The sequence below is a fragment of the Acanthaster planci genome, linkage group LG12, assembly GCF_054643075.1.
Source record: "Acanthaster planci isolate LZ-2023a linkage group LG12, COTS_SCS, whole genome shotgun sequence".
Taxonomy (NCBI): domain Eukaryota; kingdom Metazoa; phylum Echinodermata; class Asteroidea; order Valvatida; family Acanthasteridae; genus Acanthaster; species Acanthaster planci.
Genome location: NC_141788.1, coordinates 366,817 through 394,773, shown reverse-complemented (window position 1 = coordinate 394,773; position 27,957 = coordinate 366,817). Strand labels below are relative to the sequence as shown.

The 27,957-nt window shown below is 38.8% G+C and overlaps 1 protein-coding gene and 2 long non-coding RNA genes across 4 annotated transcripts in view; 1 reads left to right on the top strand and 2 right to left on the bottom strand.

Moving 5' to 3' along the window:
- Nucleotides 1–4,670: 4,670 nt before the first annotated feature.
- Nucleotides 4,671–6,441, bottom strand: LOC147797045 (uncharacterized). Its single transcript, XR_015427402.1, has 2 exons — nt 6,200–6,441; nt 4,671–5,677 (listed from the first exon to the last, which is right to left on the bottom strand). It is a non-coding gene; the product is annotated as an uncharacterized LOC147797045 (long non-coding RNA).
- A 338-nt stretch (nt 6,442–6,779) lies between these two features.
- Nucleotides 6,780–7,847, bottom strand: LOC110985832 (uncharacterized). The gene is made up of 3 exons (XR_015427317.1): nt 7,637–7,847; nt 7,244–7,336; nt 6,780–6,883 (listed from the first exon to the last, which is right to left on the bottom strand). It is a non-coding gene; the product is annotated as an uncharacterized LOC110985832 (long non-coding RNA).
- Nucleotides 7,848–11,097: 3,250 nt separating this feature from the next.
- The window catches only part of LOC110985794 (uncharacterized), a 29,280-nt gene continuing 12,420 nt past the window's right edge, over nt 11,098–27,957 (top strand). For both annotated transcript variants that reach the window (XM_087143922.1, XM_087143921.1), the window contains exons 1-27: nt 11,098–11,303; nt 12,992–13,204; nt 13,911–14,099; nt 14,389–14,541; nt 14,841–14,984; nt 15,498–15,704; nt 16,213–16,410; nt 16,693–16,845; nt 18,019–18,159; nt 18,375–18,581; nt 18,828–19,025; nt 19,356–19,508; nt 20,148–20,288; nt 20,611–20,817; nt 21,090–21,287; nt 21,618–21,770; nt 22,217–22,357; nt 22,690–22,896; nt 23,169–23,366; nt 23,698–23,850; nt 24,293–24,433; nt 24,766–24,972; nt 25,245–25,442; nt 25,774–25,926; nt 26,566–26,706; nt 27,039–27,245; nt 27,519–27,716. In XM_087143922.1, coding sequence (XP_087000048.1) covers nt 11,204–11,303; nt 12,992–13,204; nt 13,911–14,099; nt 14,389–14,541; nt 14,841–14,984; nt 15,498–15,704; nt 16,213–16,410; nt 16,693–16,845; nt 18,019–18,159; nt 18,375–18,581; nt 18,828–19,025; nt 19,356–19,508; nt 20,148–20,288; nt 20,611–20,817; nt 21,090–21,287; nt 21,618–21,770; nt 22,217–22,357; nt 22,690–22,896; nt 23,169–23,366; nt 23,698–23,850; nt 24,293–24,433; nt 24,766–24,972; nt 25,245–25,442; nt 25,774–25,926; nt 26,566–26,706; nt 27,039–27,245; nt 27,519–27,716 — 4,699 coding nt within the window. In that variant the 5' untranslated portion in view covers nt 11,098–11,203. The remainder of the gene's footprint in view (nt 11,304–12,991; nt 13,205–13,910; nt 14,100–14,388; nt 14,542–14,840; nt 14,985–15,497; nt 15,705–16,212; nt 16,411–16,692; nt 16,846–18,018; nt 18,160–18,374; nt 18,582–18,827; nt 19,026–19,355; nt 19,509–20,147; nt 20,289–20,610; nt 20,818–21,089; nt 21,288–21,617; nt 21,771–22,216; nt 22,358–22,689; nt 22,897–23,168; nt 23,367–23,697; nt 23,851–24,292; nt 24,434–24,765; nt 24,973–25,244; nt 25,443–25,773; nt 25,927–26,565; nt 26,707–27,038; nt 27,246–27,518; nt 27,717–27,957) is intronic.

Sequence of the window (27,957 nt, the reverse complement as noted above, 5' to 3'; positions counted from 1 at the left end):
TTGCCTGATGGTGTGATGGCGGTGGTGATGATGACAACGATGAAATGAAATTCAAAATGTAAAAGACCTTAACTGTCAACCTCTACGATTACATGGCGATTAGATTTTGATGACGGTTTAACAACGTCTTTCATTTCCTGGCGGCAGAAGCGGGCAATTCCCCCTCCACTTTTTCGTTGGGGGCCATGGTCCCCACTTTTTGCAGGCCCTGTAATGGGGCGAAACTAGGTGATTGGCTAGCTGTTAATTAGTGATGTCAAATGGTTTCACAGCTGCCCCCCCCCCACTCGTTCTGCCACCAATGTTTTCATCTATCACAAAAAACCACCCCTTTCGCACTTATTCGGAAATAATATATGGTCTTACTCCAGGGGTTGTGCCCAAAGCCTTTGCTGCCTCTAACCAGTTGCCTAGCAAGCATCGAGAATCGGTAGACAACAGACAGTCGAGTTTGAACATCAGATCCATCAGCTTTACAAAGTTGTATTGATATCAATTACGAAAAAAATGGATACTGAAGTACTTTCCTCTGTGTAGGTTGTCTCGATCTGTTTCTAATAATATGCATGTTTTTAGAAATCGGCCTTAGCCGAATATTTAGGATACAACCTAAAAAGGCATCGTGTCTTCTTGGCATTTGAAGGAGATGCCCCATGCGAGTCTAAATGGCCAAGTGTTTAAGTGATTATAAAATGCGTGTGTGGAAGTTTTAAATCATCTCAAGGTGGTAGACTAGTCAGATTAGAAGCTGTGTGGCGCCGATCTAACACGCACATTATTCAGTATGACGCGCGCGTGCATTTGGCAAATCACGAGACCCTATCGGTCGATGAGGCATGTAACGAGCGCGTACCACCTGTCCACGAGCGCTGGGCCACCGCAGTAATGGCTTCTAATTTTAGTTGTCAAATTACACTATAGGGAGTCTTTACGTGCTGGTTCGTTGGTGGCCATGTATGTGATACTCGCTGCTTGTATTCGATCAGCATAGATGCAAATTTCCACGCCTTGTCTTCTTTGTTGTCGGTCTGTCTAATTGTATGAATATCTCCCATCTGATTCTGTCATAAAAAACATATCGATTAAACTTACGAGACTGCTGACAGGTTCTTCTTGGTGTAAGCGGCTGAGAAATTCAGATAGATGTGATACGATATATCCTGTAGAACTTGACGAGTAACATCAACAAGGTCGTATCTGCTTGAAAAAAGGGATTGGATTTGTTACCTTTAAATTCTAATTGAAGTCTGTCTCATAATTTAGTAATATTTAATTAAGTTCTTATAGTAGATAGTTTGGTCCGAATTGTACTTTTATTCTAACACCATCAAATTGTTTCTGTTGACGATTTATGTTTGTATAGCACATCTTGGAAGTGTTAATCCACATTAGCTATTGGTTGACATTTTTTATTGGCAGGGCCTTCCCTACCCCTACCCCCCCACACAATTAATTTTATTGCAACACTTTTATAGAATACACCAAACTGGTCCATCATTTTTTAAATGTCTCCGAGCACCATGAGTGTCCATTCGTGTAAAGCTGCCACTCAAACGGCCAGGTCTTGCAACCTGCCTCCGCTTGTCTAATTCTCTGCCTCAGTGACTGTTTACAGCCAATCCTGCATCCGTTTCACTCATTTTTTCAATAGAATTGAATTAATTTCTTGATTTCCCTAGACTCACCACTGTGGGATAGATCCAACTTTCTGAGACCTCCATGCCAAGTCGTTCATGAACGTTTAATATGACGTCATTCTGATTAATTCCTTCCATCGTCAACCCCATGCCTACGATGGTTGTACCTGGATATTTCCTCACGGCAAATAATCCCTAAATAAAGCAAGAAAATATTCTGAAAAGCACCACTGCAGATAATTTTCTTCACTTCCATTAAAAATTAATGGCTTTGTAGAGATTTTCAAGGCAGATCCACAAGAAAGCAAACTCGAGAATTTTAAACTAACCTCATTCACAGTGTGAAGTTTTCCATACAGACCGTGGTTCCCTCCAAAGTTTCCCAGCATGCATCAGATAAAAGGCTGCCCGTAGAAAGAGTGCAAGCGACTGTATTGAGGATTCTCTGCACTCGCTAAGTCAAGAGCAATCATTTTCCCCTGGAGGATCAATTCAACAATTTATGAGAAAAGTATGAAATCGTGGTAAAATGATTTTCTTTATACACGTATTTGGAGAGAGAAGCCATTTTCACAAAATACATCTGGGTTTTTAGTAAGAAGAGATAGACCAATTAGAAGGAAGCATTTTGTTACGTATTTCCCAACCTTAGGAACACCTTGAAGGTAGGCCTTCGCACGGTCTGGAGTCCAAAATCCACTTAGGAACAACCAACCTTGCATCAGCCAGAGTTCCTTGGAATCTGCTGTAACTATAGCTTCATACACTGCCTTGCTGGCACGGGCAAGGTACGTTGTATGTCTGTGCATATCCATCAAAATGTGAATTATATTCATGAGAACCAATATTTGAAAAGAAACCCCCAAGAGACGTATTTTGGCGTATTTAGCTTAAAGCCGAAGATCTTCCCGAAGCTGGCATTAACGTGCACCACTGGGACCTTTAGACTGTGGCTACAACCTGTTCCTATATAAACGTGGCCTGTTGGCCGTAGCTAGGACTTCCAAAAGCAGTTTAGACATTGATTTCATGGTGTTCCTAAATATATTTAGTATAAAGGGAATTTTCGTGAGGATAACTGAAAGGACCCTTGGTCAATTGGGGTGATATGAATAAATGTAATATTCTTCATTCCTGTTTTCATTCCTGCATTAAGTGCTTGTGCAAATCAGCGAAGGACGTACTTGATATACACATTTTTCCAAAGAGTAAGTGCCAGTTGATTTCAGGTCTTAATTGACACTAACCCTGTCTTTGGAGACATTTCGTTAAAGGTATCGCCATTGTAGATATGATCTGTCCCATTGAATTCTTCCACCATCTGAACAATGAACAGATTATATAATAGAAATGTTTTCATATTGAATGTTTTTCTTTTATATTTAAGACTCAAACGAGCAAAAGGAAGTCAATGTAATGCCGATTAAACATGCATAAAAGGTTATAAACAGAAAGGGATAACAAACAAACAGCGAACAGAAAAAGACATTTTAAAGCAATTACTAAATAAAGATAGTATAAAACAAAAATTGATTTCATGTATCTTACGGCCTCTATGACTGCTTTCCCGATGGTTTTGAACAATGGATCCACCGGATCTAGCAAAAAATCACTGGAAAAAAAAGACAAAAACGTGTACACCCTCCAGTGTAGAAGTTCAAACCAATTCACCAAAATAATATATGTTCCAGGTCTGAAGAGATAGGTTAAGATGAAGTCCTAAAAGTCTGATGTAATTGTCATCTCTTACCTTCTTAAATTGGTTTGAAACAACATTATATGGGTGTAAGCATGTAAATGTAATGGTGAATGAGGAACCGTCACGGTGGTAATTTCGTTCATTCTTCATTTTCCTCACGCACATGGTACAAACAAATGCTCTAGTCTTTCGATCCAATACAAGACTACAATTTTCACGTACAACTTTCTCTGCAGTTCTTGTCTTATTTATGCTATTGTGAGGGAATCTTGTTAATGTTCAAATGGTCAGTCAGTGATTTTCAAAGCTGATTGTACCTTGAGTAATTGTTCAGGAACATAACGCTGGTTCCCGGCCCATGAAATGTGACTGCAGCAAAATTTATTCAAGTAATGATAGAAACCCCATGCCGCAGCTACGACCGTCGTACCAGTGATGTTCACGGAAATTCCATCAGACTCAATCTAATATTCAAAATTCACACCAGTGATGTTATCAGCCGTCGATCTTAATTTTTAAAATACATTTCTATCAATGTAAAAGAATCTGCTCACCTTGAAAGTTATACTTTTCGTCCCTTTAATGAAGGCGTGGTCGAGCTAAATACCTGAAGTGTATCCAAATTGGGTGGTCCCTTGCCAGCATCAACAACGACATGATAGGCATTAGCTCTCGCTGGTATCAGTCGGCGAATCAAATCCTGCACCGCCTGGGCTTGCACAGGCGCTGGTGTTGTCGTCCGAATACCAGCCAAAGGGTATATGCAATTTAACGGACATTTTGTGATCGATATTTACATATAAATCTAAGAAATCAACCGACGTGGTTCATTCTTTTACATCGATTTTCATACAGACCATGGAGTTACTATAGCTCGTTGTACAGGCCCATAACTAAGAACTGCGTCCTCTTGTGACTGCTTTTAGTTCTAATAGTAGGCCTAAATTAACTATAGCATCATGCAGCCATAAAGAAAGCTGTTAAATAAGAACCTTAAACGGAAGGAAATGAAAAGACTTTGAATCAACATCCTGTTTTATGACATAATGCAGTGTTTGCAGGGATGTCTATAAACCATCAGTAATGTGAAGAATTACCAAAGGAAACAGAATATAATTTGAATCTCCAAAAGCTCTATATTTTCCGAGCCGATCCGATTATTCGTTCGTTTACTTTTTGCTCCGTTGTTTTTTGTTATAGTTTACTGAGGGGGGGGTACCTGCCACGCTGAAGCTTTGTACAGATATTACACCTAGAACTGTGGAAATGAAGGCAAACACCGGCTACAAACGCAAAAAAGGACAGTTCATGTTAAACAGTCGGATTATGTTAAGTACAGTGGAATTTATTTGCATCTTAAAATTCACAATTCAACTAAAAAAAATGTGTACATGACACACAAAAAGGTGTATATTCCAACATAAAAACTAATTTTGATTGAGACAGAATGAGGCAGCTAGCCAGATATATTGACCAACAGACAAACAGTAAACTACAAATGCTGAAAAAGACGAACACGATGGACGATTGCATTTTTCGCACAGGCAGTTGTTTGACACTATGAATATCCAAGCACTCACGTTATCACAGCATCAGTGTACCAAATTACCACACGCCCACCTAATTTTTGTCATTCCAAACTACACGTGACTGATCGAAGTTTTATTTACAAATTTATTTCTACGGGTGTTTCTTCTTCGAGCATGCTTAGCTAAGGACAAGAGAAAAACATAGCAAAGATTTAATATCTATATATCTAATATCAATATTTAATTGCTCCACATACATTACGTTTCCGAAGCCTATTCCAAATTGAGTATTTCCTTCTTGGAACTTGCAATCATTTTCAATTCATTAAACACATATCACTTCCTAATCAATGTCTGCCAATCCATTGTAACTTTGGCTTTTCATATGTACATCCATTGTATGTCTAGCTAGCTAACATACCTATAAAGTCTTCCTTCGCGAATTGACAAGTAAATTTCCCAATGTGCTCATAATAAAGCCATTTATGCTTAAAAATATTGACGACAAAAAATTCTTCATTTGCCGATAAGTATGAATCACTTAGTGACAATTGGCGGTGACGTTGACTACTCAGTGACATATATGATAAAGTCACCGTTGGCAGTGGGCATTATTGATGATGAGTTCAGGTTGTACATGTGACACTGACTACTTCTCGGCGAGAAAGCGAAGGACAGACACTGGGCGTGGTTGATGCAATACAGAGAACACTGTGTAAGGATTACGGTCGTTTCTCTCGATATTGGAGCGGGACTTAGAATCAAACTGTGCTCGTACAGTCCCCTGAAGTACGCTGAAGTGTGGGCGAATTCTAAATACATGAAATACAACAAATAACAAAGGCTTAGGAGAGAGTTTGAGGTTGCGATTAAATGTTACGCAAACCAATGTTTTTCCATGCTTGAATTGATGATAGCATGAGAGCCGAAAGGTATAGAATAAGAGCAGGAGAAATGCCAACCCCTCCTGTTTTTAAAGGGGGTATCATATCGTTTGCCCCCTCCCACCCACCCACTTTTTTGGGGATGTTCATGGTAGCTTATTAAATGCCTCCAAATTTCGAAACGATATCCAATATGCTCGAAATATTGGGTAAAGCCGTCACTGTGAAACCGCCTCGGATCACATTACAGAGCATCTAGAATCCAAATTTTTACAAGACCCTGACGTCGCAAACTCCAAACTGTTACTTATTTAATGCCTCACACTCACACTGGTTTTGTTCTGGGTGTATACACCCCCCCTACGCGCAGACACCCACATTTAAAAATGACTGACACCCTTATAGGGTTTATTTTTCTTTTATTATTGCATGTATGGAGCACCGTCTTACCACATTCTGCAGTGGGGTACTCCTCCACTTCTACCTCAGCCATCTGCAGAATTGGATTTGTAACTCCAGGACGAGAGCAATTGATGTCAACAGTGATGTATCTAGCAAACCGGGGTGAGTCACAGAGGAAGTTATTTACAGACCCAGGCACGGCTTGGGCAGTTGTGGCCGGTAATCCACACGGTCGATTGTCGGCGTAGTTTGAGCTTAGGCCTGCTCGAACCACTGCACCGATGAAACGATCACCGTCTTATAATGACAAGTTTTAAAAGAGATCAACCACAATGGCAAATAGAACATTACGAAGGTTACTATTCAAATTGTGCGATTTTAACAAACAAGGGCGTAAAGGGAAAAGTATAATGTGCAAAAGTGAACAAAAGACAGAATAGTTGATCAGGAAAAGGATTCCACTTTCAACAGAACGTGGCAATTTAGTAATAATGATTTTATATCACTCAGGACTGGCACATTTTTTCCTCAGCAGGTGCACCACGTACGATGGGTCTTTACCATTGGGCGCATTCCCATAGCGTAATAGGGTCTGATAAAACTTAATTAATTTTGTTTAGAGATCCAATACATTACCACAGCAACCAATTCGATTCGACACAATGATGTTTCCTATACAGTGCGCATCCTCCAAGTCCAATTTCCACCATGGATGAGGATCCCTAGAAGGGTCTGTTGCAAGAAACAAAATATTCTTATTATGGTTACCGCTTCCACGGCTGATATGTATGCTTTATTGGCGAGAATATAATATAAAATCAGTGCTCTGGAATATGTGATTGCTGAGCTTTCAGTAACTGAGTATCTTCTTCAAGGCAAGCAGATTCTGTTCACTCAGGAACTCAGTTACCAAAAGCTCGACAATCACATATTCCAGAGCACTGATTTTATATCATATTCTTGACAATATTCTGATCACTGTGCTACGCAGCCCTCCCATATTTCTCTGATATATATGCTTTGTCCGCTGATTTCGCAAGTAATAATTAATTCTTATATATCTGATGGGCGTCGTGTTATTGTTTATCTTACCGGAATGTTGGAAAGTCGACAGACTGCCGTCAACAGCTGAACCTGAAGTTTCTCTTGTGCTTTGTGATGTTGGCTTCCCGATAACTGAAAGAGCTTTAGATTAACCCCCAGAAAGATTTTTACTTTGAAAAGTGGTAGATGAGTGAAGAGACAATATGCCCACGAGGAAGGCTCCAATTCAAACATTATTTTTCCAAACCTTCGGTTACAAATGTCCCTCAAACGTAAGTTTAATTAGTCTTTTGGCAAGTAGTTTGAAACACAAAATTCAATTTCATATTTTTCAGTTTAAACGTGATGAGGACAAAAAGTTTAAAAGACACACGGCCGAATCTTAATCATGCCAAAGCAAATCTATTTCAATATAAAAATTGGTCCTCCAACAAAACTCACCCACAAGGGCAGGCCTACACCAACAGCACTGATAGCATGACATCAGGACCACCAGAAATGGGATTAAATGGCGGTTTGAGAAAAAGGCCTTTCCTGCTTCAGACATTTCAAATCTTACAGCTGCTGGCACTTTCCTTAGCACTTGCAAAATGAATAATTTTCCAGACTCATAGACCTTTCTAGCACTGACTCTGATGCATTTCATAGGTAACAAAGACGTTAGTTGGCTCTGAACAAGTTTCCTTGACAGCTTTGTACTAACAAAGGGGAATAACATTCCAGACAAAAGACCTATTATTGCCTACACCGCATATTACAGGTAACTACCAAAGACGTTGGTTGATCCAAAACTAGTTGCCATGACAGCTAGAAGCAGTAGGCCTACATTTAATAAGATGAAAAATTCAACGCATATACACAGTTCACACAGTGTGTAAGGCAGACCTATAATGTGGTGGTGACATCTGCCCGACGCAGTCTTTCATGACATTCAGAACTATGAGCAAATAACCAAACTTAGAAGCTCTTTGACGGAGAGCTATCGTGTGTAATCTTTAATTTTTCAAGAGGTTTTGCTCCTGGTTGGTTATTTATTTATCATTCCGGTGTGCCCACCAGTCGGACGGTATAGTGACGCATGGGTGACGGAAATTTGAAGAGTTATTCAAATGTACACAACTAGTGACAATCCTTACGTTTTAGGGTTATGAGGAGGTCGAGTCATTTTGTGAGTGGTAATTAATTAATGGTAACTATAAATTGCTCCAAGAGCCCACAACCATAACTCAACTTTTAAAAGCTTTGCTTAAAAATTTTAGTGGGTTTCCCCCGTAGGCCCTAAATACAAATGCATACAGTAGTGTTTTGACAATTGGGATTGTATGAATGTAAAACAGTGGAAATTAATGAACAATGAACAAAATGTTTTATGGTCATATCGAGCCATTATGTTTTATGGCACATGACCAGGTGATCATCGTAGTACGCACAGGGGCCGGGAAGAAGCCTAGTAATGATTTTTTTCTCTGCAGTGACATCAGCCATCAGAAAGTGATAGCATGACATACGTGCCAAATTTAGCAGAGAAAATATTGAATATTTATTTAGAAACATATACAATTTTCAGTTCAGTTTGTTCCGGGATTGGTGCCAAGTCAAGTGACTTCCATATGCGGAAGGGAAGAATTCCATATACGAAGTCCACTGTAATATCGCGTAATTACTACAAAAGTATCCTTACTTTGATCGCTGAATGAAGACGATTCCAATAGGCATTGAAGAGCTGAACATCATAGGACAGAAATGTGGAGTTTTGGGCACACTTTTGGAGCTACACATGGACCAGGTTTACATCGACAGGCGGCCATCTTTGCTTCTGAAGAACATGGCGAATGCGCACGACGTGTGCGCATGAACCGAATCATATCCGGAAGGGGTTGGGCTGCCACAAGCATTGAGGTAATTTTATGCATGAATCCGCAACACGAGGAGTGCAGAGGGCCGTCATCTGTCTGGATGGATCTACACAGTTCACGAGGTGCCGCGCAATGTGCCCTACTGTACATGTACATATACAATTTTTACTTGGGGGAAAATAGTGCGTGTTTTGCGACAATTTTTAAGTTGGAGGATTTGGTTAGAAGGAAAAATGGGCCCAATTTCTTTTACAGACAGTTTGTAAGTTGGACAATTTGTTTAGAAGGAAAAAAGGGCCAAATTTCAGTCTTTTAGAGAGTGCTTGTCAGTTGGAGGAGTTTTTTTCTATATTTATAGAGAGGGAAGGGGAAAAGGGAGCTGAAACCTGTCTTTAGATTATTGTGTGGCTATCTGCGCTCTAAAATGTGAGGGTAGGCTTGTACAGGAGAAGAACATCCTTAAGGATTTGATTGAAGTGGTCTACTCCGGCATGTCGGCAGCGCCACATGTATTCGGCCAGGTAGAACCCAAACTGGTCGCTTCCACTGTATGGTGTGGATAGTCACCTCTGTCACCAATTGCGCGTAAGACTCCAATTCTCGCTCATAGTGCATGTATTGCTAATGGATGAAGCAACACTCCACCTAGCCTGAGTTCTTATACAGCATTGGACTGAAATTCCTTCTTTCGTACGGCCGACTGCATTTCTACTTGTTCTTTCTCTCTTGGTTTACATAATACGACGTACGGAGATAACTCACGTCATACAGTCAATTGTGCTCAGACATGTACCTTACCTAGTTGATTTCCTTTGGCACAACCTACTTATATTAACAAGGGATAGCCACATTTATTAATATTTAAATATTCTAATTTATACAAATATTCGTGAATAATTACATATTCAGTTTCATAAATATTTAATTTTTTTAAATATTCATCTTGACCTCATCTTGACCTCTCCTTAATTCAACCGTAACTTTATATGGAACATATCGACTTTCTCCGGCAACAAGCGCTCGTGTGGCGTGGTCAGTTAGACTGCTGTATTTCTATACCTAACAGTTCTCTTCATTGCAGGTTCGCTTCCCCTTTACGACACAATTTGGATTAAATGTCTTAAATGTGTATACTAACTGTAATAATCCTTGTACTAATGACAGGAAAACTGTGGAGAAATAAAAGGACGGGATAGTGAAGGAAAGAGGAAACGGTAGAGGATATAGTAGGGAAAAAAAGAACGGCAAAAGGACTCACTTTTTTGCCGTTTTATTGCGTGGGGCCCCTTCTTTTTAAACCTGTCCCCCTAAGTTACTGAACCCCCTTTCACATCTCTATCCCCCAAAAATAAATGTCGCCCCTTTTTAAATCTGTCCTGGAGCAAAAATTTCTCCTAAAAAGTGAACTTCGTATATGGAATTCTTTCCCAAGTATTGCCCAAGGCCCCTTCGGTGTTAGGGTTTTCATACTTTGTCACTGATGGTCATGAAAGTATGGTTGGGAAAAGGATGTTTTTGCAAGATATTAATTTCATCGTGTTAATACTTTGCATCGTGTCACAAATTGTGTTAGCTTTTGCCTTGTGACTTGTTTGACTCTTAATTTGGATTTTATGTTGAACCATTGGGGGGGAGTATGAGTTGACCTGATGTGTTTGAAGTGACAGCAGCCGCCGGGGTACACAACGTTCCACTGGGTCTTTGAGACCGGTTCTATATCTCAAAGTTCAAATATGATTTTAGTGTCTTGCTACTGTACTTACAAATGATCCAGTTGACTCTGAAGTTAACAAGTGTGACCAAAACATATTTGGTCCATGCTGACCAATGAGATATACGACGGGATAGGAAGAAAAGATCAAAGGTCAAGTGGTAAATTGATCCACACCACAACGCAGATATTAAAGGAAAGCTATTTAAAAACGTTTATGTGCTATCTGCTTAAATCTAGGCTGAACAAATTTGCCCACTACGATAAGTATTTAGGGCGGTATTGATTTTACTGGTTGGAGTTTCAAAGTTCAATATCTTCACTAGGGTACTGCATTGAACACCTGTGCTATGATGTCTCAGATTTGAGCAGAAATCACCTCTCTCTTCAATTGGGATGATGAAATTGTGTGTGTGTGTGGTTTGATGCTGATTATTAACAATGCGTGGAGTAACAAAAGCAGTAACAATGGCATGGTGGACGATTCTTTCGTCATGTTTGGTGTTAAGCAACTTTTATGCTGCTGCACAGACAACTCCTGGTATGTACAATGTGTCTTTACATGGGCCTAATCTTTAAAAATATTTGAAAGGAACATTACATCCAGAGATTTGAGTTTTTTCTTTTGCTGAAGGCAATATGGGTAATTCTAGAAATAAGGGGTCCAAAAGTGTGACTTTTTGTGTCCCTGTTAACATGGAAATATCACAGGAATTGATTTCAGACTATTAATATATGTTTGGCAGGTAATTTGCATTAATTTGTCACTCTTAGAATTTAGAAAATGTGTTCCGAACTTACAAAATCATTTGTCAGATCTGACAGGGACACCTGAAAAAATGAAGCCCAAATTTCTGGAATTGCCCATATGCATTTTACTTTTTATACCTTCAATACATAACCTCTCATTGGAGGATGCATTAGACAGTCTAAGCATAAAAGCAGCGTGACTCTGCCTAGTGTCTGGCCAACAGATCATGTATTGAAGGAGATACATGTAGGTGGTATATCTCTTCAGCCATTGGAAACTGAGTGTCCAGACTTGAAACAAGTAATGGTGTCCAGACCTTGAAATGAGTAACGGTGTCCAGACCTTGAAACGAGTAACGGTGTCCAGACCTTGAAATGAGTAACGGTGTGCAGACCTTGAAATGAGTAACGGTGTGCAGACCTTGAAACGAGTAATGGTGTCCAGACGTTGAAATGAGTAACGATGTCCAGACCTTGAAATTAGTAATGGTGTCCAGACGTTGAAATGAGTAACGATGTCCAGACCTTGAAATGAGTAACGGTGTGCAGACCTTGAAATGAGTAACGGTGTGCAGACCTTGAAATGAGTAACGGTGTGCAGACCTTGAAATGAGTAACGGTGTGCAGACCTTGAAATGAGTAACGGTGTGCAGACCTTGAAACGAGTAATGGTGTCCAGACCTTGAAATGAGTAACGGTGTGCAGACCTTGAAATGAGTAACGGTGTGCAGACCTTGAAACGAGTAACGGTGTCCAGACCTTGAAATGAGTAACGGTGTGCAGACCTTGAAATGAGTAACGGTGTGCAGACCTTGAAACGAGTAATGGTGTCCAGACGTTGAAATGAGTAACGATGTCCAGACCTTGAAATTAGTAACGGTGTGCAGACCTTGAAATGAGTAACAGTGTGCAGACCTTGAAACGAGTAACGGTGTCCAGACCTTGAAATGAGTAACGGTGTGCAGACCTTGAAATGAGTAACGGTGTGCAGACCTTGAAACGAGTAATGGTGTCCAGACGTTGAAATGAGTAATGATGTCCAGACCTTGAAATTAGTAACGGTGTCCAGACCTTGAAATTAGTAACGGTGTCCAGACCTTGAAATGAGTAACGGTGTCCAGACTTTGAAAGGAGTAACCGTGTGCAGACCTTGAAATGAGTAACGGTGTCCAGACCTTCAATTGAGTAATGGTGTGCAGACCTTGAAATGAGTAACTGTGTCCAGACCTTCAATTGAGTAATGGTGTGGATACCTTGAAATGAGTAACTGCTGTCTAGAAACTGAAATTCTGTACAAGGTGGCCTAAATATGCCCAAATTGTCCACTGATTGAACCCATTGAGTACCCTTTGTTAAAATTTGATATGCTGTCTTTATACAAATGTTTAAGATGAAAATAAATAGCAATTTTTCTCTTTGTTGGAAGCTTGTTTTCACATCTTGGAAAAAATAAAGCTATGATTTTTTTTCATGTGACAGAGCCTTGTCCAGTGGGATATGAAACTGGATACAATGAACAATGCTACTTCATATTAGAAGGAGGAAGTGAGAATTATACATCCTGGCAAGTAACTAGGGAGATTTGTCGCCAAGGTGATGTCAATTCCGATCTTTTGATGATTAACAATAATGATGAACTTCAGTACATCAAAGGAAGAATTGCATCCTTAACATCTGATGTTTGGTGGATAGGTACGTGCTCATCTGGCGGTTGGTGTTTGTGCTATTTTTTGCTTAATATTTTATCCAGAAGTGCTTCTTTCCCAGCAAACCTGTGGTCTTTCAGTGGAGACATCAAACAGTAAAGCTGGATAGTGACTGACACCATATAAATTCCTCTCAAAGTGTGAAGTAAAGGCAGACATGATAGCATGATGGCTCATCCGTCACATTTTATGTATGTAAAATTTATGTACCCAGGTTGTAAACCATCTATGGAAACATCCACATTCTATATCAACATATGCTTTATTTTTATTGTCATTACGTATATAGAGTGTCCTGAATAAATGATGTTATGATTCTTTACTGGTGTAAAGATTATATCCTACAGGCAGTTCACCACCTTGTCCCTGAGAGTGGATTTTAATGGATTTTGTATACGGTATTATTCCGCAAATTAGGGGTCCATTTATTTCGTGTCCCTGTCACATCTGATGTATGATTTGTAAGTTCAGAACACATTTTTTAATTTCCAAGAGTGATGAATTAATGCAAATTACTTGCCAGATAATTGTAATAGTTTGAAATCAATTCTTGTGATATTTCCATGTCAACTAACAAATAATAGATGTAACAGAGACACAAAAATGTCACACTTTGGGACTCATTATTTCTAGAATTACCCATATTTAAAGTAAGATTTTTCTTTGTTTAACTGGCTTGTATACCTGTGTAGGTTATTCAGATCTTTCTGATGAAGGAAACTGGAAATGGTTGGACTGTAACAAGTCTACTACTTGGCAAGAGTCACTTTGGGTAACCCAAGGCAGTGAAGATTGTGCTGGATACCAGCGAACAACATCAAAAATAGCAGATTACAATTGCAACTCTGTGCAAGCGTATATCTGTGAAATATCCCCAAAAGGTACATGGAAGCTAGAATCATCCCAGATCTTGACAAAACCCTTTTTATTGTTGGATAAGGGTTTTTTTCTTCTTTTTCACAGAACTTGTTTGGAAATGTGTCGTGAAGAATAAATCTATTTCTCAGGCATGTAAACATACATGTATAGATGTGAAGAACTTAATGAGACCTGTTGGTTTTTATCACATTCAAAACTGTAGTGATATCCAAAACATGATGTCGTGAGTAGTTTCTGTAATGATGTCATCCAAGAAGGAAAGTACTTTCTCTTTGTGTGTTTTGTCGTTAGGATTTACAGTGGATGATACCAACGTGCAGAAGGTTGATGCTGTGGCAGTCAACAGAACAGCAATCCACGTTCATTGGGAGGTCTCTCCTTACAACTGTGACATCACTGGATATACAGTCCTCTACCAGCAATACTCTGACACAAATATTAATGGTATAAAAATGCCCTTTTGATATGTGGAAAAAGGGAGAACAGTATTGGTGGAAACAACCTAATTTAAGAGCACTTTTGTCACCATTTGTTATCATAAAAGTTAAAAGTTCTCTCAACAATGGATTAGTGGTTTTTATAATCCTTTAGAGTGAAGAATGTGTATTTCAACCTTTTGTACAGGGCCATTATTGCTTCAGACATGGTATTGTGCATTTCTTGTTAGTGTATTTTTTTTAAACTTCTGAAATTGGGAGTGCAGTCCAAAGCGCTACATGAAAATGTTTGTATTCTCTTGACAGGATCAATTCATGTCTCTGGGGGCAATGCAAGCAAAGTGGTCTTGACTAACCTTGCCACAGATGTCATGTGGAAAGTGTTTGTGGCAGCTATACATAGCTTAGGTGGAGAGTTAGACTTCATTGGACCTGCACAAGTCTGGCTAGGTGAATGAGCATTTATAACAATTCTGTACACATCCATTTTAAAGTTTTCAAACATCAGTTTAACTGAACCATTGGGGCTGCTAACTGGTTTTCGTTGGACTTGGAAAGCTGTGCACAAAGTCTGAATTAATCCCTCTTGTGAAGTGGGATAGGGATATGTAAATATGAGTTAGCCAAAATTAACACACGGGCATAGTTGATGGGAACCACTACCCATGCCTTGACTTGTACTTCCAGGTAATGTTTGAATGCTCTGATTCTCCATTTGTTTTGTACATACACAAAATCCACGAATTCTGTGGAGGTGGAGTGTATGTCAAACTTGGCCACTGTGCATGGCTTGTTATGGATCGAATTATTGCTCATTGCCGAGAAGTGTTGAAAATGAGATTCCATTAAAAAAATTAGCTAAATACTATGTCATATTTTAGTATTTGTAGCATTTAGCTGCATATTAGAAGTCTGAATCAATATACCATAAATACCATCGGTTTGTTCATCTGTCTTAATTAGGTTCCTGTCCGGAGTGGCACCTACCAGGCTTTAACGGCACATGTTACTGGTTCTATTACACTCCTAATGGAGAAAACTGGTTTTCCTATGAAAGGTCTTCATGTTTAGACCGAGGAAGTGAATTGCTTATCATCAGCAGTCAGGAAGAACTGGACTACATCTTGAATCAAACGGAATCCTTGGCACCAGGCCAAGAATGGTGGATAGGTAACAGTTCTTAACAGCTTTGTTACAAGCTCATACTTTTTGATAAGGTCAACACAGGGATATCAACTATTCGTTTAGTTAGGTCATGGCAAATGGAAGTATTCAAAGGAACTTCATCCATTTGGAAAAAAACAGGAAACTCCCTACTCTCCTACAAGTCATGGTCTATTGTTAATTCTCTCACATTTGAAAGACGTGACCCTTACGAGGAATGGCAGATAGAGAGTCTTGATGTGGTTATGACCAGCTATGATACAAAGTCACTGGGAAATGGTTTTTGCTGACTAGCCAGTGGCTTTCATTGTCAAACATGTGCTTCCTAGCCATAGCCAGTTAATGCAGACGCAGCAGTTTGTGGTTTCCTATTCTGATTTTGCCCCTAGTCAGATCAGTACTGGCTATATTACTGTCTCATATCTATGCCTGCAAAAAAGCCCTACATCTTACTTGCTATTATCTTGTTATATGACCGACTTAATATTGTTGCCTGCTCCGTTTTCCCATTTAGGTTACAGTGATGTGACTGTGGAGGGAACATGGCGTTGGATGGATTGCAGTAGTACCGATGACTGGCAGTCAACTCTGTGGGCTCCAGGGGAACCAGCCGAAGTCGAAGATTGTGCCACATTGAAGGGGGATTCGGGCCACATTAATGGTCACCGTTGCGACGAAAAGTTCTTCTTCATTTGTGAGGTCACACCAAAGGGTAAAGCTCATTTATTGGACTCAATAAAACATTTGTATAAAGAAATTGAGATGCGAAATATTGAATGGTGGAGAAAAAGATTTGCGGAAAGGAGATATTCTAAGAAGATTTGATGGGCTTTAACTCAATGTTTCTGTGTTCTTTTCTGCTCTTTAGGAGCTGCACCCATAAGTGCATGCTGCTTAATGATTCCAACAGCAAAGTAGGATCAGGTCAAAGATGGCAAGTGCATTGTTTGTGAAAATTTACTACGTTTTTGACCTGGGTTTGTCTGTTTTGCAGATTTTACAGTGGTTGACACCAATGCTCGGAATGTTAAAGCTGTTGCGACCAATGAAACAACTATTCAAGTGACATGGGAGGTGTCACCATACAACTGTGATATCATTGGATATAGAGTCTACTATCAACACTATCAAGAACCAAATGATGCAGGTAATAACATTCTGTTTGCAAAGAGTAGTTGTATAAGAAGTTGTATATTCAATTGATGAACTGCTCAGGTAGATGATATCTTTTGGGTACAGCTATTTCTCTCTGTTTTGGAGAAGTGAAGTTCTGAAAAGAACTGGTTGTGAGAATTATTGAAACCAGATCCTCTTTAAAAGAGAGATACATGGTTGCATCAGAAATCTATCCTGTACCTTAGGCGAGAGTTTTTTAAGTTGGTGCTCAGATCGGCCGACCTTCCGGATTCAGAACTGGAAAAATTTGGTTTTTATTTTGAGAAGTCTCAAACCAAGTCCCCCAACCGACAATTTACTGATATAAGTGTTAAAAAATAGTGTTTTTTACTTCAGTGTCCAACCAACTGTGAAGTCCCTGGTCCCCAGCTGCTAGCAATAATGTCAAGGGATACCCCTTTTTTTATTCTTCTTCTGGTTTTTTGGAAAAATAATTTTCTTGTATTCTTCCCTCTGACTTGAAGACCCTTACTTGTTTTTCTTGGGAAAAAAGAAAAACTTTTATTTTGTTTTTTTTTTCCATTCTCTAAAATTTGTCTATAAAAAATCTGAGCAGCATAAAAATGCTTGCCTCACTAAAGCAGAAAGACATGCCAATATCAGATAGGTGTGTACCTAGCTACAGGACCATCACTGTGCGGACCCATGTAGAAAGACATGCACAGATGGGTGTGTGACTACAGGACCACCACTGTACGTGTGGACCCATGTAGAAAGACACACCTATAACAGACAGGTGTGTGACTAGATACAGGACCATCACTGTGTGGACCCATGTAGAAAGACACACCTATAACAGACAGGTGTGTGACTAGATACAGGACCACCACTGTACGTGTGGACCCATGTAGAAAGACACACCTATAACAGACAGGTGTGTGACTAGATACAGGACCATCACTGTGTGGACCCATGTAGAAAGACACAACTATAACAGACAGGTGTGTGACTAGTTACAGGACCATCACTGTGTGGACCCATGTAGAAAGACACACCTATAACAGACAGGTGTGTGACTACAGGACCACCACTGTGTGGAGTTTTAAATGCTTGATGAATTGCTCATTTCAGTCATATGTGCTCTGATCATGGTAATATTTAAAATTGTTCGGTTAGCCACTTGACTTTGTGTTTATCTCTGCAGGATGGGTTCAAGTTTACAACGGTGGTGCCAGTAACGTGACACTGTACTCGCTAACAACCAACAGCCGATGGGAGATTTATGTTGCTGCATTACAGATTGTACAAGAGCTGGATAGAGTTGGACCTGTGAATGTTTGGTTAGGTTAGTAAGAGTTGAACAAGGAAGTCAGAAAGTAAGACCTCAAAAAAACGTGGCTAAGTTAGTGAAACGTGGACAAGAGTTTAGCAAATCAATCTGCGAGTGGTTAAGGAAGAGGTGATCCTCTGGACATGGAGGAGGGTTAAAAGGGGGGTGCTTATTACCCTTACTCAAGGTCTCATTCTCTTTTTTCTTGTTTCTAATTTGACATTTACCAGGTTCATGCCCAGAGTGGCATCTACCAGGACCCAATGGCTCATGTTACTGGTTCTATCATGATGTCAACGATACATCTTGGTGGATTTACCGTCGAGGAGCCTGTCAAGATAGAGGCAGCGATTTGTTGATCATTAACAGTCAGGAGGAATTGAATTACATCTTGAACCAGACAGAAACACTAGCACCTGGTCAAACATGGTGGATTGGTAGGTTGAAAGGATTTGCTTTCTGTTGTGGAAAATGACTGTGATTTCAATTTCTTATTTACCACTTGCTTGGTTTAATCATCAAAATCAGTTATAAGATTGAAAATATTACTTTAATCTTTCCTGCCATGTGTAAATGGACTTGGATCAAACCACATATAACAGGCAAGAGGACACGATTAACATTGATCTTTAATGAAATTTGATTTTAAAAAAATCCTGTGACACGAAATTGCTTGCCTTTAGGTTACTATGATGTATCTGTGGAGGGTACTTGGCGCTGGGTAGATTGCAGCGATACCAGTGACTGGCAGTCAACTCTATGGATACCAGGGGAACCAGCTCAGAGGAAAGATTGTGGCATTCTGTTAGGTGGTACAGGACAACTGAGTAGTGAAGTATGCGATGAGAAATTCAACTTTATTTGTGAAGTGTCACCGAAAGGTAGGCAGAAAGGAACTTGACAGGATTCAAGCATACTTCCACAGCAAAAGAAAGTTGCACCGTCTGAACATTGTTTCATGAAACTGTTTCTTGAATGAGCTTTAAGCTTTCTGTTTGGAGATGTTGACTTTACTGTATGTTAAACACATTTGCATCTATCTCTGTTGTCTTCATTGCTCATACACCTGTGTAGAATCAGTGACAAAAGTGTCTTGCATGAGAACAAACACTAGTAACTTGCCAATTAACAAGTTCACTCCTGTGCACAGTGATTTTCCCACCCTCATTCTGCAACCAACTGCTGAGTCTTTGTGCTTCATTTGCCTCCAGAGTTTACCCTGGCAGACACCAATGCACGAAATGTTGATGCCATCGCAATAAATGACACAACTATAAAGGTGACATGGGAAGTGTCACCGTACAATTGTGACATTATTGGGTATAGAGTCTACTATCAACAGTATCAGGAACCAAGTAATGCAGGTAACAAAACAAAGATTGTAAAAAACTATAGAAAGAATTATTCAGCAAATATAAAGCTATAAAGATTGATTTGTGCAAATATATGTCAGTGAAAGTTGATATCTGTACAGATATTCAGAGACATTAATAATAATGGTTAATTTTCGAAAATATTATAATTTATGACTTAGCCTTCCAAAATCAGGCTGAAGAATTATTAATTTTCCATTTCTGTCAAAATGGAAACAATGTACACACAAACAATTCAAATGCCACAATTTTTATTGCCTCTGATAATTTTGTTGAAAAAGGTTTTTAAAAACTTGGATAACTTACAACATAATCTAAAAAGGAGAGGTATTGTAAAATATCCAAACAACCTACATGTACCGCAGGATGGTTTGAAATGGTGGTTAAAAGTTAACTTTACTATAGATACACATCATTAGCATATTGCTAACTGGAAACACACTGAGAACAACTTGTTCTTTCTATGCAATTGGAGGTCCAAGAAAGAGGAAGCAATCCTCAACCAATCAGAGTTCTTAATGATCCTCCAACACTCCACTGTATTTCTGTTTTGTTTCATGCCCTGAATGAAAAATGCAAAATGAAGACCAGTCCTAAATGACCAATGAACTGTGTTTTTCTGGCTTTCAGGTTCTGTTCAAGTCTATGATGGCAACGCCACTGAAGTTATTCTTTCCTCTCTAACAACAAATGTTTGGTGGCAAATCTATGTTGCTGGAATGAACATAGAGCAGGAGTTGGATAAAGTTGGCCCTGCTGAAATATGGCTAGGTAATTGCAAAACTTACATTTGTCCTTTTACAAGGTTGCTATTGTTCACCAGTGCAAATTCATCTTGAAATGGTTTGTTTTCTGCAGGGTATTTAAGCAGGTGTAAATAAGTTAATGCAAACTTAGTCTTAGTCGTCAGAAAATGAAAGATATTGATTTTAAAATAGAAATTGAGGCAAATAATGAAGCCAAAGTTCTTGTTTATTTTATTTTTATATTTGTTTTGCTCCATCTTAGCATGAAGTTTTCTTTCAACAGACTTGCATGTATTTGTTTGGATACTTCCTAAATGGTGTTGTTATTTTTATTTGACATTTACCAGGTTCATGCCCGGAGTGGCATCTACCAGGACCCAATGGCTCATGTTACTGGTTCTATCATGATGTCAACGATACATCTTGGTGGATTTACCGTCGAGGAGCTTGTCAAGATAGAGGCAGCGATTTGTTGATCATTAACAATCAGGAGGAATTGAATTACATCTTGAACCAGACAGAAACACTAGCACCTGGTCAAACATGGTGGATTGGTAGGTTGGAAGGATTTGCTTTTTGTTGTGGAATATGATTGTAATATGACTTGGCATTTTTCCACTTGCTTGGTTTGACCGACAAAATCCAATACTAAAAAGTTTAAAATTATTCACAAATCTTTCCTGCCAAGCATTAATTGAGTTGGGTCAAACCAAAAATAACATACACTAGGAATTAGGTTAAAGCAAAAAGACCACACGATTAACATTGATCTTTAATGAAATTTGATTTTAAAAAAATCCTGTGACACGAAATTGCTTGCCTTTAGGTTACTATGATGTATCTGTGGAGGGTACTTGGCGCTGGGTAGATTGCAGCGATACCAGTGACTGGCAGTCAACTCTACGGGTACCAGGGGAACCAGCTCAGAGGAAAGATTGTGGCATTCTGTTAGGTGGTACAGGACAACTGAGTAGTGAAGTATGCGATGAGAAATTCAACTTTATTTGTGAAGTGTCACCAAAAGGTAGGCAGAAAGGAACTTGACAGGATTCAAGCATACTTCCACAGCAAAAGAAAGTTGCACCGTCTGAACATTGTTTCATGAAACTGTTTCTTGAATGAGCTTTAAGCTTTCTGTTTGGAGATGTTGACTTTACTGTATGTTAAACACATTTGCATCTATCTCTGTTTTCTTCATTGCTCATACACCAGTGTAGAATCAATGACAAAAGTGTCTTGCATGAGAACAAACACTAGTAACTTGCCAATTAACAAGTTCACTCCTGGGCACAGTGATTTTCCCACCCTTATTCTGCAACCAACTGCTGAGTCTTTGTGCTTCATTTGCCTCCAGAGTTTACCCTGGCAGACACCAATGCACGAAATGTTGATGCCATCGCAATAAATGACACAACTATAAAGGTGACATGGGAAGTGTCACCGTACAATTGTGACATTATTGGGTATAGAGTCTACTATCAACAATATCAGGAACCAAGTAATGCAGGTAACAAACAATAACTGTGAGCCGGCATTGAAGGAATTATTTGGCAGATCATTCAGGATGGAATTTTATGCATGCTTTAATGACTATCAAATGAATATATTTTATCAATGTGAAACAACTGTAGTTTGAATGGTCCAGATTAGCTACACACACTGTTTTAAGAAAACTAAGCAAAACATGTTTACCTGGAATATGCTTAGCTTGTAACTCTTGTGACAACTCTTGACAACTAATTGTAAATAAAGTCTAGACCGTTTCTTGTTCCCCTTCAAAAAACCTTTGAGGGAATATTTTGTGTCCATATACATTCCTACCTAAGCAACTCTTTCTCTAAGCTTGTTCCTAAATCCATTTGCTATTTTTACTTTCTCAGACGAGTACAGAGATTCCTCAATATTCAGATGTAGTCCTAAATGACCAATGAACTGTGTTTTTCTGGCTTTCAGGTTCTGTTCAAGTCTATGATGGCAACGCCACTGAAGTTATTCTTTCCTCTCTAACAACAAATGTTTGGTGGCAAATCTATGTTGCTGGAATGAACATAGAGCAGGAGTTGGATAAAGTTGGCCCCGCTGAAATATGGCTAGGTAATCTCAAAACTTACATTTGTCCTTTTACAAGGTTGCTATTGTTCACCAGTGTAAATTCATCTTGAAATGGTTTGTTTTCTGCAGGGTATTTAAGCAGGTGTAAATAAGTTAATGCAAACTTAGTCTTAGTCGTCAGAGAATGAAAGATATTGATTTTAAAATAGAAATTGAGGCAAATAATGAAGCCAAAGTTCTTGTTTATTTCCTTTTTATATTTCAGAATTTTTTTTGCTCCATATCTTAGCATGAAGTTTTCTTTCAACAGACTTGCATGTATTTGTTTGGATACTTCCTAAATGGTGTTGTTATTTTTATTTGACATTTACCAGGTTCATGCCCAGAGTGGCATCTACCAGGACCCAATGGCTCATGTTACTGGTTCTATCATGATGTCAACGATACATCTTGGTGGATTTACCGTCGAGGAGCCTGTCAAGATAGAGGCAGCGATTTGTTGATCATTAACAATCAGGAGGAATTGAATTACATCTTGAACCAGACAGAAACACTAGCACCTGGTCAAACATGGTGGATTGGTAGGTTGAAAGGATTTGCTTTTTGTTGTGGAATATGATTGTAATTTGACTTGGCATTTTTCCACTTGCTTGGTTTGACCGACAAAATCCAATACTAAAAAGTTTAAAATTATTCACAAATCTTTCCTGCCAAGCATTAATTGAGTTGGGTCAAACCAAAAATAACACACACTAGGAATTAGGTTAAAGCAAAAAGACCACACGATTAACATTGGTCCTTAATGAAATTTGATTTTAAAAATATCCTGTGACACAAAATTGCTTTCCTGTAGGTTACTATGATGTATCTGTGGAAGGTACATGGCGCTGGGTAGATTGCAGCGATACCAGTGACTGGCAGTCAACTCTATGGGTACCAGGGGAACCAGCTCAGAGGAAAGATTGTGGCATTCTGTTAGGTGGTACAGGACAACTGAGTAGTGAAGTATGCGATGAGAAATTCAACTTTATTTGTGAAGTGTCACCAAAAGGTAGGCAGAAAGGAAACTGACAGGATTCAAGCATAATTCCACAGCAGAAGAAAGTTGCACCGTCTGAACATTGTTTTGTGAACATTTTTTCTTGAATGAGCTTTAAGCTTTCTGTTTGGAGATGTTGACTTTACTGTATGTTAAACACATTTACATCTATCTCTGTTTTCGTCATTGCTCATATACCAGTGTAGAATCAGTGACAAAAGTGTCTTGCATGAGAACAAACACTAGTAACTTGCCAATTAACAAGTTCACTCCTGTGCACAGTGATTTTCCCACCCTCATTCTGCAACCAACTGCTGAGTCTTTGTGCTTCATTTGCCTCCAGAGTTTACCCTGGCAGACACCAATGCACGAAATGTTGATGCCATCGCAATAAATGACACAACTATAAAGGTGACATGGGAAGTGTCACCGTACAATTGTGACATTATTGGGTATAGAGTCTACTATCAACAATATCAGGAACCAAGTAATGCAGGTAACAAACAATAACTGTGAGCATTGAAGGAATTATTTGACAGATCATTCAGGATGGAATTTTATGCATGCTTTAATGACTATCAAATGAATCTATTTTATCAATGTGAAACAACTGTAGTTTGAATGGTCCAGATTAGCTACACACACTGTTTTAAGAAAACTAAGCAAAATATGTCTACCTGGAATATGCTTAGCTTGTAACTCTTGTGACAACTCTTGACAACTAATTGTAAATAAAGTCTAGACCGTTTCTTGTTCCCCTTCAAAAAACCTTTGAGGGAATATTTTGTGTCCATATACATTCCTACCTAAGCAACTCTTTCTCTAAGCTTGTTCCTAAATCCATTTGCTATTTTTACTTTCTCAGACGAGTACAGAGATTCCTCAATATTCAGATGTAGTCCTAAATGACCAATGAACTGTGTTTTTCTGGCTTTCAGGTTCTGTTCAAGTCTATGATGGCAACGCCACTGAAGTTATTCTTTCCTCTCTAACAACAAATGTTTGGTGGCAAATCTATGTTGCTGGAATGAACATAGAGCAGGAGTTGGATAAAGTTGGCCCCGCTGAAATATGGCTAGGTAATCGCAAAACTTACATTTGTCCTTTTACAAGGTTGCTATTGTTCACCAGTGTAAATTCATCTTGAAATGGTTTGTTTTCTGCAGGGTATTTAAGCAGGTGTAAATAAGTTAATGCAAACTTAGTCTTAGTCGTCAGAGAATGAAAGATATTGATTTTAAAATAGAAATTGAGGCAAATAATGAAGCCAAAGTTCTTGTTTATTTCCTTTTTATATTTCAGATTTTTTTTTGCTCCATATCTTAGCATGAAGTTTTCTTTCAACAGACTTGCATGTATTTGTTTGGATACTTCCTAAATGGTGTTGTTATTTTTATTTGACATTTACCAGGTTCATGCCCAGAGTGGCATCTACCAGGACCCAATGGCTCATGTTACTGGTTCTATCATGATGTCAACGATACATCTTGGTGGATTTACCGTCGAGGAGCCTGTCAAGACAGAGGCAGCGATTTGTTGATCATTAACAATCAGGAGGAATTGAATTACATCTTGAACCAGACAGAAACACTAGCACCTGGTCAAACATGGTGGATTGGTAGGTTGAAAGGATTTGCTTTTTGTTGTGGAATATGATTGTAATTTGACTTGGCATTTTTCCACTTGCTTGGTTTGACCGACAAAATCCAATACTAAAAAGTTTAAAATTATTCACAAATCTTTCCTGCCAAGCATTAATTGAGTGGGGTCAAACCAAAAATAACACACACTAGAAATTAGGTTAAAGCAAAAAGACCACACGATTAACATTAGTCCTTAATGAAATTTGATTTTAAAAATATCCTGTGACACAAAATTGCTTTCCTGTAGGTTACTATGATGTATCTGTGGAAGGTACATGGCGCTGGGTAGATTGCAGCGATACCAGTGACTGGCAGTCAACTCTATGGGTACCAGGGCAACCAGCTCAGAGGAAAGATTGTGGCATTCTGTCAGGTGGTACAGGACAACTGAGTAGTGAAGTATGCGATGAGAAATTCAACTTTATTTGTGAAGTGTCACCAAAAGGTAGGCAGAAAGGAAACTGACAGGATTCAAGCATTATTCCACAGCAGAAGAAAGTTGCACCGTCTGAACATTGTTTTGTGAACATTTTTTCCTGAATGAGCTTTAAGCTTTATGTTTGGAGATGTTGACTTTACTGTATGTTAAACACATTTACATCTATCTCTGTTTTCTTCATTGCTCATACACCAGTGTAGAATCAGTGACAAAAGTGTCTTGCATGAGAACAAACACTAGTAACTTGCCAATTAACAAGTTCACTCCTGTGCACAGTGATTTTCCCACCCTCATTCTGCAACCAACTGCTGAGTCTTTGTGCTTCATTTGCCTCCAGAGTTTACCCTGGCAGACACCAATGCACGAAATGTTGATGCCATCGCAATAAATGACACAACTATAAAGGTGACATGGGAAGTGTCACCGTACAATTGTGACATTATTGGGTATAGAGTCTACTATCAACAATATCAGGAACCAAGTAATGCAGGTAACAAAACAAAGATCGTAAAAAAACTATAGAAAGAATTATTCAGCGAATATAAAGCTATAAAGATTGATTTGTGCAAATATATGTCAGTGAAAGTTGATATATATACAGATTTTCAGAGACACTAATAATAATGGTTAATTTTCGAAAATATCATAATTTATGACTTAGCCTTCCAAAATCAGGCTGAAGAATTATTAGTTTTCCATTTCTGTCAAAATGGAAACAATGTACACACAAACAATTCAAATGCCACAACTTTTATTGCCTCTGATAATTTTGTTGAAAAAGGTTTTTAAAACTTGGATAACTTACAACGTAATCTAAAAAGGAGAGGTATTGTAAAATATCCAAACAACCTACATGTACGGCAGGATGGTTTGAAACAGTGGTTAAAAGTTAACTTTACTATAGATACACATCATTAGCATGTTGCTAACTGGAAACACACTGAGAACAACTTGTTCTTTTTATGCAATTGGAGGTCCAAGAAAGAGGAAGCAATCCTCAACCAATCAGAGTTCTTAATGATCCTCCAAAACTCCACTGTATTTCTGTTTTGTTTCATGCCCTGAATGAAAAATGCAAATTGAAGACCAGTCCTAAATGACCTATGAACTGTGTTTTTCTGGCTTTCAGGTTCTGTTCAAGTCTATGATGGCAACGCCACTGAAGTTATTTTTTCGTCTCTAACAACAAATGTTTGGTGGCAAATCTATGTTGCTGGAATGAACATAGAGCAGGAGTTGGATAAAGTTGGCCCCGCTGAAATATGGCTAGGTAATCGCAAAACTTACATTTGTCCTTTTACAAGGTTGCTATTGTTCACCAGTGCAAATTCATCTTGAAATGGTTTGTTTTCTGCAGGGTATTTAAGCAGGTGTAAATAAGTTAATGCAAACTTAGTCTTAGTCGTCAGAAAATGAAAGATATTGATTTTAAAATAGAAATTGAGGCAAATAATGAAGCCAAAGTTCTTGTTTATTTCCTTTTAATATTTCAGAATTTTTTTTGCTCCATATCTTAGCATGAAGTTTTCTTTCAACAGACTTGCATGTATTTGTTTGGATACTTCCTAAATGGTTTTGTTATCTTTATTTGACATTTACCAGGTTCATGCCCAGAGTGGCATCTACCAGGACCCAATGGCTCATGTTACTGGTTCTATCATGATGTCAACGATACATCTTGGTGGATTTACCGTCGAGGAGCTTGTCAAGATAGAGGCAGCGATTTGTTGATCATTAACAATCAGGAGGAATTGAATTACATCTTGAACCAGACAGAAACACTAGCACCTGGTCAAACATGGTGGATTGGTAGGTTGAAAGGATTTGCTTTTTGTTGTGGAATATGATTGTAATTTGACTTGGTATTTTTCCACTTGCTTGGTTTGACCGACAAAATCCAATACTAAAAAGTTTAAAATTATTCACAAATCTTTCCTGCCAAGCATTAATTGAGTTGGGTCAAACCAAAAATAACACACAATAGGAATTAGGCTAAAGCAAAAAGACCACACGATTAACATTGGTCCTTAATGAAATTTGATTTTCAAAAAAATCCTGTGACACAAAATTGCTTTCCTGTAGGTTACTATGATGTATCTGTGGAGGGTACTTGGCGCTGGGTAGATTGCAGCGATACCAGTGACTGGCAGTCAACTCTATGGGTACCAGGGGAACCAGCTCAGAGGAAAGATTGTGGCATTCTGTTAGGTGGTACAGGACAACTGAGTAGTGAAGTATGCGATGAGAAATTCAACTTTATTTGTGAAGTGTCACCAAAAGGTAGGCAGAAAGGAACTTGACAGGATTCAAGCATACTTCCACAGCAAGAGAAAGTTAGACCGTCTGAACATTGCTTCATGAAACTGTTTCTTGAATGAGCTTTATGCTTTCTGTTTGGAGATGTTGACTTTACTGTATGTTAAACACATTTGCATCTATCTCTGTTGTCTTCATTGCTCATACACCAGTGTAGAATCAATGACAAAAGTGTCTTGCATGAGAACAAACACTAGTAACTTGC